The 13,470-nt window shown below is 42.1% G+C and overlaps 1 protein-coding gene across 2 annotated transcripts in view; it reads left to right on the forward strand.

The window, feature by feature from the left end:
* DNAH3 (dynein axonemal heavy chain 3) overlaps positions 1 to 13,470 on the forward strand; it is an 827,768-nt gene that overhangs the window by 425,819 nt on the left and 388,479 nt on the right. For both annotated transcript variants that reach the window (XM_073591059.1, XM_073591058.1), the window contains exons 23-24: positions 5,528 to 5,664; positions 7,307 to 7,508. In XM_073591059.1, the coding sequence (XP_073447160.1) occupies positions 5,528 to 5,664; positions 7,307 to 7,508 (339 nt within the window). The remainder of the gene's footprint in view (positions 1 to 5,527; positions 5,665 to 7,306; positions 7,509 to 13,470) is intronic.

Raw genomic sequence — 13,470 nt, forward strand, 5'->3', positions numbered from 1 at the left:
CTGCTGCAATTAAGGTTCCTAAGAGCACAGTGGCCTTCATAATCCTTAAATAGAAGACGTTTGGGACAACCAGAACCCTTCTTGGAGCTGGCTGTCCGGCCAAACTGAGCTATCGGGGGAGAAGAGCCTTGGTGAGAGAGGTAAAGAAGAACCCAAAGATCAATGTGGCTGAGCTCCAGAGGTGCAGTTGGGAGATAGGAGAAAGTTGTAGAAAGTCAACCATCACTGCAGCCCTCCACCAGTCGGGGCTTTATGGCAGAGTGGCCTGACGGAAGCCTCTCCTCAGTGCAAGACACATGAAAGCCCACATAGAGTTTGCTAAAAAAAAACAACTGAAGGACTCCAAGATGGTGAGAAATAAGATTCTTTGGTCTGATGAGACCAAGATAGAACTTTTTGGCCTTAATTCTAAGCGGCATGTGTGGAGAAAGCCAGGCACTGCTCATCACCTGTCCAATACAGTACCAACAGTGAAGCATGGTGGTGGCAGCATCATGCTGTGGGGGTGTTTTTCAGCTGCAGGGACAGGACGACTGGTTGCAATCGAGGGAAAGATGAATGCGGCCAAGTACAGGGATATCCTGGACGAAAACCTTCTACAGAGTGCTCAGGAACTCAGACTGGGGCGAAGGTTTACCTTCCAACAAGACAATAACCTTAAGCACACAGCTAAAATAATGAAGGAGTGGCTTCACAACAACTCCGTGACTGTTCTTGAATGGCCCAGCCAGAGCCCTGACTTAAACCCAATTGAGCATCTCTGGAGAGACCTAAAAATGGCTGTCCACCAACGTTTACCATCCAACCTGACAGAACTGGTCATGATCTGCAAGGAGGAATGGCAGAGAATCTCCAAATCCAGGTGTGAAAAACTTGTTGCATCTTTCCTAAAAAGTCTCATGGCTGTATTAGATCAAAAGGGTGCTTCTACTAAATACCGAGCAAAGGGTCTTAATACTTAGGACCATGTGCTATTTCAGTTTTTCTTCTGTAATAAATCTGCAAAAATGTCAACAATTCTGTGTTTTTCTGTCAATATGGGGTGTTGTGTGTACAATAATGGGGGAAAAAAATGAACTTAAATATTTTTAGCAAATGGCTGCAATATAACAAAGAGTGAAAAATTTAAGAGGGTCTGAATACTTTCCGTCCCCACTGTATATATATTAAATACACTGCAGCTAACTGAATAACCTGCCTGCCTGCTCAGTCTAAATGACACTCTATCTCCGTCCATGCCAGCAATGACACACTACACGAGGGCGATGTGCAGGCGGTCTTATATAGTGTGAGCTTGGACTTAGTCCCCATGAGCCATGTTTGGCCAAAGGCACCCTGCCTTTGGCCATTTATGGCTCTCTTAGCTGAGGGCGCTGTGATTGGCTAAAGCATGCAGGTCATGGTGCATGCTCTGGCCAATCATCATACAGCAATGCACTGCGCTCCTGCAGTGCATTATGGGCCGTTACGCGCCACTCGAATTTGCCGGGAATGGCCCATAATGTTCGGTTTTCGGCGAACGGTCAGACAGCCAATGCTCGAGTCGAACTCATGTTCGACCCGAACAGAAAGCTCATCCCTACTCCCCACTCACTGTAGTCTCTGCCTGACAGCTCTGATGTAAATACAGGATGGACTGTGGCTGCTGAGAAGAAATCATTAGCTCTGGACTTGTGCCTGAAACTCAAGCTCCTCTCTACTGATCACGTCAGGATTGATTTTGAAGAAACGTATTCCAACGTAACGCATAGGGTGGAGCTTAAATCATTCAGTCTGGGCACGTCCCTGAAAATTGAGCTCCACCCTACACATTCCATCTGTCAGCCAGAGACTACAGTGAGCAGTGAATCGTGGGTGTCAACTTGCTCTGTGAACCGGTGTTCTGCATTCACTTTTAACTTGCTTTGTGAGTGCAATTCTAAGATTTTAATAAGGGAGTTATATTTTTATACTGTAAGCACTATTGTGTCTTGTTTTTGTATCTTTTTATGAGCTACATTGCCCCACCATGGAGCTGGTTATAAGGAAAGTGAAAACAAACTACAGAAAGCCAGTTGTTTTAAGCTGATCCCAGCTATTAAAAGGAAACATGCGTAGTGAGACCTTTTATAGTTTAAAAGTCCATAATATGAAGTGAGCTGCTATTCTTTGCTTTTTGGTGGTGGAATCTTTTCATTAGTACAGTGGTGGCCCGTCCGTTAGGGGTGCAGGGGCGTGCTTCCCTATCCATGCATCCAGCCCCCTAATCTACATGCAGGGCACCGGAGGGTTTTTTTTTTTTTAGGCACGTGATTAGAGCCAGAGGCTCTAATAGGCTTCAAAAAAGGGTAGGCTTGTGGCGCCCAGAGCACTTCACCCTAAGCCCACCCAGTTACATTCGCTATTGTCACACTGATTCTCCTCCCGGCCAATCAGGAAGCGGGTTGTGAGACCCGTTTCCCGTTTGGCCTAAAGGAGGAGCAATCAGATTGGCCTATGAGGAGGAAGGAGGAGGGAGGAGACGTACGGCCGTGATGCCGAGATGTATGGGAAGCCTGACCGATAGAGCCGGGACACTGAGAGGGTAAGCAGCCGCTTCACCTGTCAGTCCGGAGGCAGCACAGGGTTAGTGAGCTGGGGGGTGTGAGTACGGTGCGTGGTGCGGGCTAGCGTGATGGGGGTGTCCGTCTGCCACCCCCTGACCGATGGAGCACCATTTTGATTTTGATGAAAGATTTTTCACACTGCTTATTTGCGCTGTTTATGAACTGATATACGGATGGATTTTTTTATTATTGGTTTACAGTGAATAATACATTGCCTAGAAAAAGTATTCATACCCCTTGACATTTTCCACATTTTCTCATGTTACAACCAAAAACATAAATGTGTTTTATTGGGATTTTATGTGATAGACCAACACCAAGTGGCACATTCTTGTGAAGTGGAAGGAAAATGATAAATGGTTTTCAATTTTTTTTACAAATAAATATCTGAAAAGTGTGGCGTGCATTTGTATTCAGCCCCCTTTACTCTGATACCCCTAACTAAAATCTAGTGGAACCAATGGCCTTCAAAAGTCACCTAATTAGTAAATAGAGTCTACCTGTGTGTAATTCAATCTCAGTATAAATACAGCTGTTCTGTGAAGCCCTTAGAGGCTTGTTAGAGAACCTTAGTGAACAAACAGCATCATGAAGGCCAAGGATAACACTGGAAAGGCCAGGGATAGCATTGTGGGGAAGTTTAAAGCAGGGTTAGGTTATAAATATAAATATTGCAAGCTTTGCACATCTCACGAAGAACTGTTCAATCCATCATCCGAAAATGGAAAGAGAATGGCACAACTGCAAACCTAGCAAGACATGGCCGTCCACCTAAGCTGACAGGCCAGGCAAGGAGAGCATTAATCAGAGAAGCAGCCAAGAGGCCCATGGTAACTCTGGAAGAGCTGCAGAGATCCACAGCTCAGGTGGGAGTAACTGTCCACAGGACAACTATTAGTCGTGCACTCCACAAATCTGGTCTTTATGGAAGAATGGATAGAAGAAAGCCATTGGTGAAAGAAAGCCATCAGAATTTCTGTTTGCAGTTTGCAAGAAGCCATGTGGGGGACACAGCAAACATGTGTAAGAAGGTGCTCTGGTCAGATGAGACCAAAATTTAGCTTTTGGCCTAAAAACAAAACACGATGTGTGGCAGAAAACGAACACTGCACATCACCCTGAACACACCATCCCCACTGTGAAACTTGGTGGTGGCAGCATCATGTTGTGGGGATGCTTTTCTTCAGCAGGGACAGAGAAGCTGGAAATTGAATGGAGCCAAATACAGGGCAATCTTAAAAGAAAACCTGTAATGCCGTGTACACACGATCGGAAATTCGGCCAGCAAAAGACAGATGTGTATGCTCCATCGGACTTTTGCTGGCAAAATTCCCGCCAGCAAAAGATTGAGAGCAGGTTCTCAATTTTTCAGTCGGAAAAAGTTCCTATCCAAAAATATGTTCGTCTGTATGCAATTCGGACTCGCAAAAAATCACGCATGCTCGGAAGCATTGAACTTCATTTTCTCGGCTCATTGTAGTGTTGTACGTCACCGCGTTCTTGACGGTCGAAAGTTCAGAGAACTTTTGTGTGACCATGTGTATGCAAGGCAAGCTTGAGCTGAATTCCATTGGAAAAACCATCCAAGTTTTTTCGGACGGAAATTCCGATCGTGTGTACGTGGCATTAGAGTCTGCAAAAGACTTGAGACTGGTGTGGAGGTTCACCTTCCAGCAGGACAACAACCCTAAACATACAGCCAGAGCTACAATGGAATGGTTTAGATCAGAGCATATTCATGTGTTAGAATGGCCCAGTCAAAATCCAGACCTAAATCCAACTGAGAATCTGTGGCAAGACTTGAAAATTGCTGTTCACAGACACTCTCCATCCAATCTGACAGAGCTTGAGCGATTTTGCAAAGAAGAATGGGCAAAAATGTCACTCTCTAGATGTGTAAAGCTGGTAGAGATCTACCCAAAAAGACTTGCAGCTGTATTTACAGCGAAAAGGCAGTTCTACAAAGTATTGACTCAGGAGGGCTGAATAAAAAATGCACACCACACTTTTCACATATTTATTTGTAAAAAAATTTGAAAACCATTTATCATTTCCCTTCCACTTCACAATTATGTGCCACTTTGTGTTGGTCTATCACATAAAATCCCAATAAAATACATTTATGTTTTTGGTTGAACATGACAAAATGTGGAAAATTTCAAGGGGTGTAAAAACATTTCAAGGCACTGTAATAGACAATTTCCATATTTAGGGTGTAACATGTAACCTGCTACAAATGACCCCATGCACCCTCACAATATTCCCTCCATAACCCCCTGACAATATGCAGGGGTTCTCCTCGCCCACAGTTAATTTTATTTTTAACTTTTGCAAGATGGTGCTGGGCTCTGCCCATACAGTTGTGACATTCGTTCACGGGGATCTGTGAATGAATGACCTACAAGTCCTGTCCAGTAATCAGTGCACTGAGGTACAGGTAGAGAGCCGAAGTGTTGGCTCCTTTAAAGAAAGTAATAAACACACATTTTTCCCTGCAAAAATATGTGCATTTATTTTTTTAAAGGCGCACTTAACCTTTAGGACTACATTGCTGTTGTTTACCCATATCAAAATAGGAAGTCAGGGGAAGTCTCTCCAATGTGATTTCTTGCCTTTTCCCAATGTATCCAAAATTAAAAAATAATACTTTGGCTTAAAATATATGATCATCATAAGCCACAACTCTCGTAAATTTACTTTCCTGATAACATGAATTTATTCTGTATATTAAATAATTAATTTCCTTTGTTAATTTTCCTCTTACACATATATATCCTGTATAATTCCAGCCTGCCTTCAACTGAACTCAGTGATTACTCTTCCAAGGGCCAAGTTAGTGGGCTGTTGAGTAATGATGGATTTAAAAGCCATTTATGACAAAATGTGTAATTTTCAGTGCACAAAACAACCTCTCATTAATATCAGGGTCTTCATTTTATCAGGTGAAAGATACCAGAGTGCTTATCGCAACAAAACAGCAGAACATGTTAGAAAGGCTTCAGGAATCCAATATCCTCTTGGAAGAAATTCAGAAAGGTTTAAATTCCTATTTGGAAAAAAAAAGGTTATTTTTTCCAAGGTAAGTGACTATTGAGAAGAAATCAAATAATCTCTTGTGTCTACCACAATGAGTGAGCACATTTTTATTTTTCCCCATACCTAGTCTAAGCATGTGTCCTCATTGATAGCTATTTTAAGTAAAATGTACCACATTTGTGCTGTTTTTTTTTAAATATTTTTTTCTGATTTAAAAATATTGGACTACTTCAAAGGAACTGTTGATTTATTCTGGACATTGAAATTAAAAACGCTCAAGGGCAAAACGCACCTAGCGCTTATGCGCATTTAACCACATTTAGGCGTCTTGGGCAGTGTTTATGCGCAAAAGCTCCTCTAATATGTGCAACTTTGGTGGGTTTTTTTCTGCCTCTAAATACCCCTGCCTTTAAACTCCTGTAAATGCCTACAGTGTGCATGGACACATAGGCTAACATGGAGGGGTGTTTAGAGGTAGAAAAAAAATAGCTCCAATGCCTGTTGAATCGGTGCTTTTGAACTGTGCATGAGGCCGTAAAAGTAAACATACCTGGACTAGTCCTACAATCTCATTGTACAGTCTCTGTATTAATTGTCTAATTTAGATTTATCTACAACTACTCAGTGGTAATGCTTGTCTAAACAATCTATTCTATTTATATTTAGTCAGAGAGACCATTGCATGCAGCCGGATTAAAGGGACCATTAATCTCTTCCCACCCACAGTCTTTTATTAACACTCGCCAGCATTATACCCTGTCCCAAGGATGTGTTAAAGCGGCATTAAACTCAAAAACAAACATTTATTGAATTGCAGCTTACCAATTCTTTCAATTTCTTTCCTTTATTTTCAACAGGCAAACCAGACAGTAAGTTGTTTTTCAACAGACCAAGCTATCCTGCAGATTTAGCAGTTAGAGGGTTGAAGCAAACCATTTATCACTAACAGGGGTGCTTACATTGGTCAGCTTTTGTTTATTTATGTAGAATGTAAAACCTTTATCCCAAAAGAAAAAAAAAACTGTTATCGTATTTTTTAATAAAATATAGTACCAAAAAAAAGCCTTACATATGTATAAAAAACGTTATATTCAGGTATTGAAGTCATTTGTTAATTTAATCGTCATATGCTAACATTGCCAAATTTGGCCTATGCACCAATGACCTTGGAACACAAAAAGATTACTAAAAAATAATAAACTCAGACATCTTTTAAAAGATAAGTCTCTAACTTTCAGGCTTCAGCACTTTCTAATTTTCTGACTAACAAATATACTATTTGGTTTCCCTGGTGTGCAAGGTTTTTTTTCTTTTCTACCCAAAAGGGGAAGCTCTGCTTGTCTGCACCCCCCAAGCCCCCCCCCCCCCCCGCTGCCACATTTCACACCTTTTAGGGGGAAGTGGGTATCTGGATGTAACAGGTACCCGCTCCTACTTCCGACTGAGTTTGCCGCAGCCCCCCTCCTACTTCCCTCACAGCCGTGGCCATTCATAAAGAACAGTGGACAGGTAAGTGCTCTAATATTAAAAGTATTTGTAGCTGCTGGCTTTTAATTTTTTCTGAAGGAGCCTGAAGCTCTGCTTGAAGTGTACTTTTCATAAGCACGCATTTTATATATGTCTGCTCTTAAAGAAAATGCCTCCTATGTTTTTTTTCACCAAATTTCTTTATTGATATCATACAGGTTTTTCTTCCTCTCAAATGATGAACTTTTGGAAATCTTGTCTGAAACAAAGGACCCGCTGCGAGTGCAGCCTCACCTAAAGAAATGTTTTGAAGGAATTGCCAAACTGGAGTTTACTGATGACTTAGAAATCACTGGAATGATCAGCTCTGAGAGGGAAACTGTCCCCTTAACACAGAAGATCTATCCAGCAAAGGCAAAAGTAATTATTCTTTATTTAATTCATTATGCATAGCACACTTGCTGTGGTTATTTAGCTTGCATGCTGGGAGAAAGAAATGCTTTATTTTATTGCTAACACTGAATTATAGCACACTCAGCTTTCAGAATTCATATGATAAACATACTTACTGTTTTTCATGGCAGAATGCCATAGAATGAGTGCTATATAATGTAAGTACGCAGGAGCTTTTACTGTACATAATAAAACACATTATGCCTGACCTTAGTAATATTAAATCAAATCTAACACTAGCAAGCTAAAAGTAGCAATAGAATTGCTTAAGTAAAAAGAGATTACATTTCATCCTAGCTAAGGAGATGAGGTACAGCCTAACAGCACATAAATGTGGTGCAATGCAGTTTTAGTAATATACTCTTATTCCGAGAATAGTTAGCAGGGATATATGAGACCAGTGTAAGGTTAGGAGCCCACAAGTGATACTTAGATCTGGGTAATGGTTTGTGTGAACTGGCTCATTCTTGGTGTCCTTTTTTAAGTGATAGGTAATCTGAGCAATAGGAGGTATGAATGAATTGAGACATGTTCAGTAGAACTTTTACTTTATTTGTCTTTGTCTGACCTCCTTTTGAGCACAAACAGCAGCACAACTGGAAGGGTGTATAGCGGCAGAGGTTATCAGAGGAGTCACAGGACTCTATAGCGTAAGATCAACTTTGCTTTTTTTTTTTTTTGCAGGTTCCTGATTTGTGAACTGTAGCCCAAAGTTCTGTACAAAAATTTGACAGAATTTAAATTCTTGGATAACATTCATGTGATATGGTTCATTAAATGTCGAGACTTACTACTTGAGTTGTTTGAAACTTGCATCTCCTCCAGCTGCTACCAGTAGCCCTATCCACTGCCATTTGTGCTCATGTTTTTCTAGATGTCCAAAGAAGGTCAGGTGACACAAAAAGAATAGAAAAAGAAAGATGCTATTGCCAGTATTTTGCTTTGGGTCTGTTTCCTTTTACCCTATAGCCCGATACTGACCCTCAATGTTTTTTGTTTTTTTAAATATGGGCTTGGAAGAAAACTCTAAAAATGTTCCTGAATTATCAATATAATATTAAAGATAGACCACTATGTTTCATGCAACACTAAATATAACACAAGAGCAATACACATACAGTGCATCCGGAAAGTATTCCCAGCTCTTCACTTTTTCCACATTTTGTTATGTTACAGCCTTATTCCAAAATGCATTAAAGTCATTATTTTCTTCAAAATTCTGCAAACAATACCCCATAATGACAATGTGAAAAAAGTTTGAAATCTTTGCAAATTTATTAAAAATGAAAATTGAAAAAAATCACATGTACGGTACATAAGTATTCACAGCCTTTGCTCAATAGTTTGTTGAAGCACCTTTGGCACCAATTACAGCCTCAAGTCTTTTGAGTATGATGCTACAAGCTTTGCACACCAGTTTTGGGCAGTTTCTCCCATTCTTCTTTTCAGGACCTCCCAAACTCCATCAGGTTGGATGGGGAGCATCAGTACACAGCCATTTTCAGATCTCTCCAGAGATGTTCAGTCAGGTTCAAATCTGGTCTCTGGCTGGGCCACTCAAAGACATTCACAGAGTTGTCCCATAGCCACTCGTTTGTTATCTTGGCTGTGTGCTTAGGGTTGTTGCCCTGTTAGAAGATGAACCTTCGTCCCAGTCTGAGGTCCAGAGCACTCTGGAGAAGGTTTTAAGCAAGGATGTCTCTTTACATTGCTGCATTCATCTTTCTCTCGATCCTGACTAGTCTCCCACTTCCTGCCGCGGAAAAAAAAAATACCCACAGCATGATGCTGTCACCACCATGCTTCACTGTATGGATGGTATTGGTCAGGTGATGAGCAGTGCCTGGTTTTCTCCAGAAATGACACTTGCCATTCAGGCCAAAGAGTTCAATCTTTCAGCAGACCAGGGAATTTTGTTTCTCATGGTCTGAGAGTACTTCAGGAGCCTTTTGGCAAATTCCAGAGGGGCTGTCGTGCCTTTTACTGTGTGGCTTCCATCTGGCAACTCTACCATACAGGCCTGATTGGTGGAGTGCTGCAGAGATGGTTGTTCTTCTGGAAGGTTCTCCTCTCTCTCTCCTCTCTCCACGGAGAACTCATGGAGCTCTATCAGATTGACCATTGGGTTCTTTATAACCTCCCTGACTAAGGCCCTTCTCCCCTGATCGCTCAGTTTGTCGGGGTGGCCCACTCTAGGAAGAGTCCTGGTTGCTCCAATCTTTTTCCATTAACAGATGTTGGAGACCACTACTCATTGGGACCCTCAATGCTGCCAAAATTTTTCTGTACCCTTCCCCAGAACTGTGCCTCGATACAATCCTGTCTCAGAGGTCTACAGACAATTCCTTGGACTTCATGGCTTGGTTTGTGCCCTGACATGCACTGTTAACTGTGGGACCCTATACAGACAGGTGTGTGCCTTTCCAAATCATGTCCAATAACCTGAATTTACCACAGATGGACTCCAATCAAGTTGTAGAAACATCTCAAGGATGATTAGTGGAAACAGGATGCACCTGAGCTCAATTTTGTGTGTCATGGCACTCACAAATGTGCTTCTGGAAGAATGGTCAAACATTCTCATAGACACACTCCTAGCCCTTGTGGACAGCTTTCCCAGAAGAGTTGAAGCTATTATAGCTGCAAAAGGGTGGGCCAACTCAATATTGAACCCTACAGACTAAGACATTTTTATTAATAATTTTTTTTTTTTTACTAGTAATGGCGGTGATCAGTGATTTTTATCATGACTGCGACATTATGGCAGATCAGACACTTTTGGCGTTATTTTGGGACCATTCACATTTATACAGCAATCAGTGCGATTAAAAATGCATTGATTACTGTGTAAATGTGACTGGCAGTGAAGGGATTAACCACTAGGGAGCACTGTAGGGGTTAAGTGTGTCCTAGGGAGTGATTCTAACTGTGGGAGGGAGGGGCTATGTGTGACACAACATTGATCACCACTCCCGATTACAGGGAGCTATGATCAGTGTCCTGTCACTAGGCAGAATGTGGAAATGCTTGTTTACATCAGCATTTCCCCGTTCTTCCTCTCTGTGAGACGATCGTGGGTATCCCCGCGGACATCGAGTCCCCGGGAACCGCGATCACACTCATGGAGGTTCCGGCAGGCGGCGGCGGCGCGTGTGCACCCGCATACCACTTCTTAAAGGGCAACGTACAGGTACGTTAATCTGCCTGTGCGTGCCCTTCTGCCGACATATATTGGCGTGAGCTGGTCGGCAAGCGGTTAAAGTACATGTACGTGTAAAGGCAGGTGTTCCAAAACTTTTGGTATTATAGTGTGTATGGCCTTGAGTAGCAAAATGAATCTCTGTCTGTACATTGTCCTTGACACACTGAAGTAAAGTGGTCTCAGAACAGGTTAAATGTGGATGCAGTTAATGAGTTAGTTCACACAAAGCATTACTAGATCAAACCATTATTTGAAAGTTCCTGGCCCTATATTGGGCTCATTTACCACTACCACTCATCCAGATACAAATGTTCAAAAATATCTAGTGCAGTACAAATGATAAATATGGCCCTGTCTGGCTCACCCCTATGGCGTGACGTGTGTCATACTCTTAATTACAGACTTGGGAGCAGAATGGAGGATCACCACTCACATTTACTATAATGATGACCTTAACTGTTGTAGACCAAGATGATTACTGGCTGATATTACCTACATATTTGTTGGAAAAGAAAAAGAAACCCTCTAGGTCGGATTTTGGAAGCAGATTGGAACAACAATATATTATCTTAAAAAATGTGACTTTATTAAACATAGATGCATAAGAAAAAAAACAGTATAAAATTATAAAAAGGTATCATCCATTGACAGCCATGCAATGGCCAGAAGAGACAGGCGTTACATATACCCAAAGAAAGAAATTATGTTTCAACAGTATGGCATCGGAAACGTGTGAGCCCCTGTGCGTCAACACGTTTCGCTGGATCGCTTCCTCACACCATTACCTCTTATTTTACCTTTGCTCTTGCAGTTTTCTGTGTCATTGGTCTGCTTATTGCACAATGATTAAGTAATGTTGTAGCGGTGAGCTGTTATATTCAATGAGCAGATGAAATATTTCTATTTGGATACCACAATGTGCACTACCCTTGCTAAGTAATTCATAAGCACGAGCATGATCCTCATAACTGCATCTAAACACCATATGCATTGGGCCTACTGGATTCTCCAGATACTAGATCTGCAAGTAACTTAAATTGATTGGCAGTAGCACCAGCTACTTTTACTTCCAAATATGGAGGTAAATACTTTAAAATGAATCACTCATGTGCTACATCCGCAAAATTCATTGGAAAAGAAAAAGAAACCCTCTAGGTCAGACTTTGGAAGCAGATTGGAACAACAATATGTGATCTTAAAAAATTTGATTTTATTAAACATAGATACATAAGAAAAAAACAGTATAAAATTATAAAAAGGTATTGTCCATTGACAGCCATGCAATGGCCAGAAGAGACAGACGTTACATATACCCAAAGAAAGAAATGATGTGTCAACAGTATGGCATTGGAAACATGTGTGAGCCCCTGTGCGTCACTGCGTTTCGCTGGATCGCTTCCTCAGGACACACTTTGGGGGTATAGAACAGGTCTCACTACATGGAATAGAAGAACACATCATCTCACAACATATATATATATAGATGGATAGATGGATAGATAGATAGATAGATAGATAGATAGATAGATAGATAGATAGATAGATAGATAGATAGATAGATAGATAGATAGATAGATAGATACACACACATATAGAAAGTTATACAGCACAATATGTAAAAAACACATTATATTTTACAGTTCTGTCAAAATTGGTTCATATTTAACTGATCCGGGCATAAGCCACTGTCTACATAGGACTCTCCCTGGATGAGCATCATAACACCAGAATAACCCAGGCCAGGATTTCAAATTTGAAATATATACCAAAAGGTGGCTACAGAGCAAAAGGTCCTTAAAAAGTTCCTTAAGGAGGTCCTTAAGGAGAGCAAGTCTGTTACAAGATGCATCCGTTTTACCAAACTATTCTCCTCTACATGTGTTTGGTCCCATGTAGGTGTTGACCTATTTGCATACCACCCCCCCCCCCTCCCCCCGGGTGGATTTATGCAGTCACAGCTTTCAAGGGGAAGATATATAGGCAAATATTACAGGTATGTTCAACTAACCATGTTGAGCTGGTTATAAGCTGCAAATATCTCATTAGCTGTGTTAAGATTACTAAGCTTGCTATAAGGTGTATTGGTTTTACAAAAACATAGTTGTACTTGTAGTTATCTCTCTCCGAATGTATACAGTGGAGAGGTGGAGAGGGAAGGGGCCTCTGACCCGGGCATGTATTGGCTTCACTCTTCAGTGAGTCGCTCTGCTTCTACACTCTTGCCGATACATGCCCAGGTCAGAGGCCCCTCCCCTCTCCACTGTATACATTCGGAGAGAACTACAAGCCTCAGGGAGATCCTGCCACCCATGGACACAATAAAGCTGCCGATTGTACATCCCACCTCCCCCCAGGTGGGGGGTACAGAGAAGTGCTGGGGGTTGGAGGTGCACAGCGGAGACCAACCAGGTACAGGGGAACCTCTGGAAGGGGGGGCTCTCTGGGGACCCTGATGTAAGGGGGGGCCCTTTGGGGACCCTGATGTAAGGGGGTCTCTCTGGGGACCCTGAAGTAAGGGGAGGCTCTCTGAGGACCCTGAAGTAAGGGGGACTCTCTGGTGACCCTGATCTAAGGGGGGCTTGCTGGGGACCCTGATGTAAGGAGGGGCCCTCTGGGGACCCTGATGTAATGAGGGTCTCTCTGGGGACCCTGATGTAAGGAGGGCCCTCTGGGGACCCTGATGTAAGGAGGGCCCTCTGGGGACCCTGATGTAAGGAGGGTCTCTCT

The sequence above is a fragment of the Aquarana catesbeiana genome, linkage group LG06 (assembly GCF_042186555.1).
Source record: "Aquarana catesbeiana isolate 2022-GZ linkage group LG06, ASM4218655v1, whole genome shotgun sequence".
In the NCBI taxonomy this organism is placed as follows: Eukaryota; Metazoa; Chordata; class Amphibia; order Anura; family Ranidae; genus Aquarana; species Aquarana catesbeiana.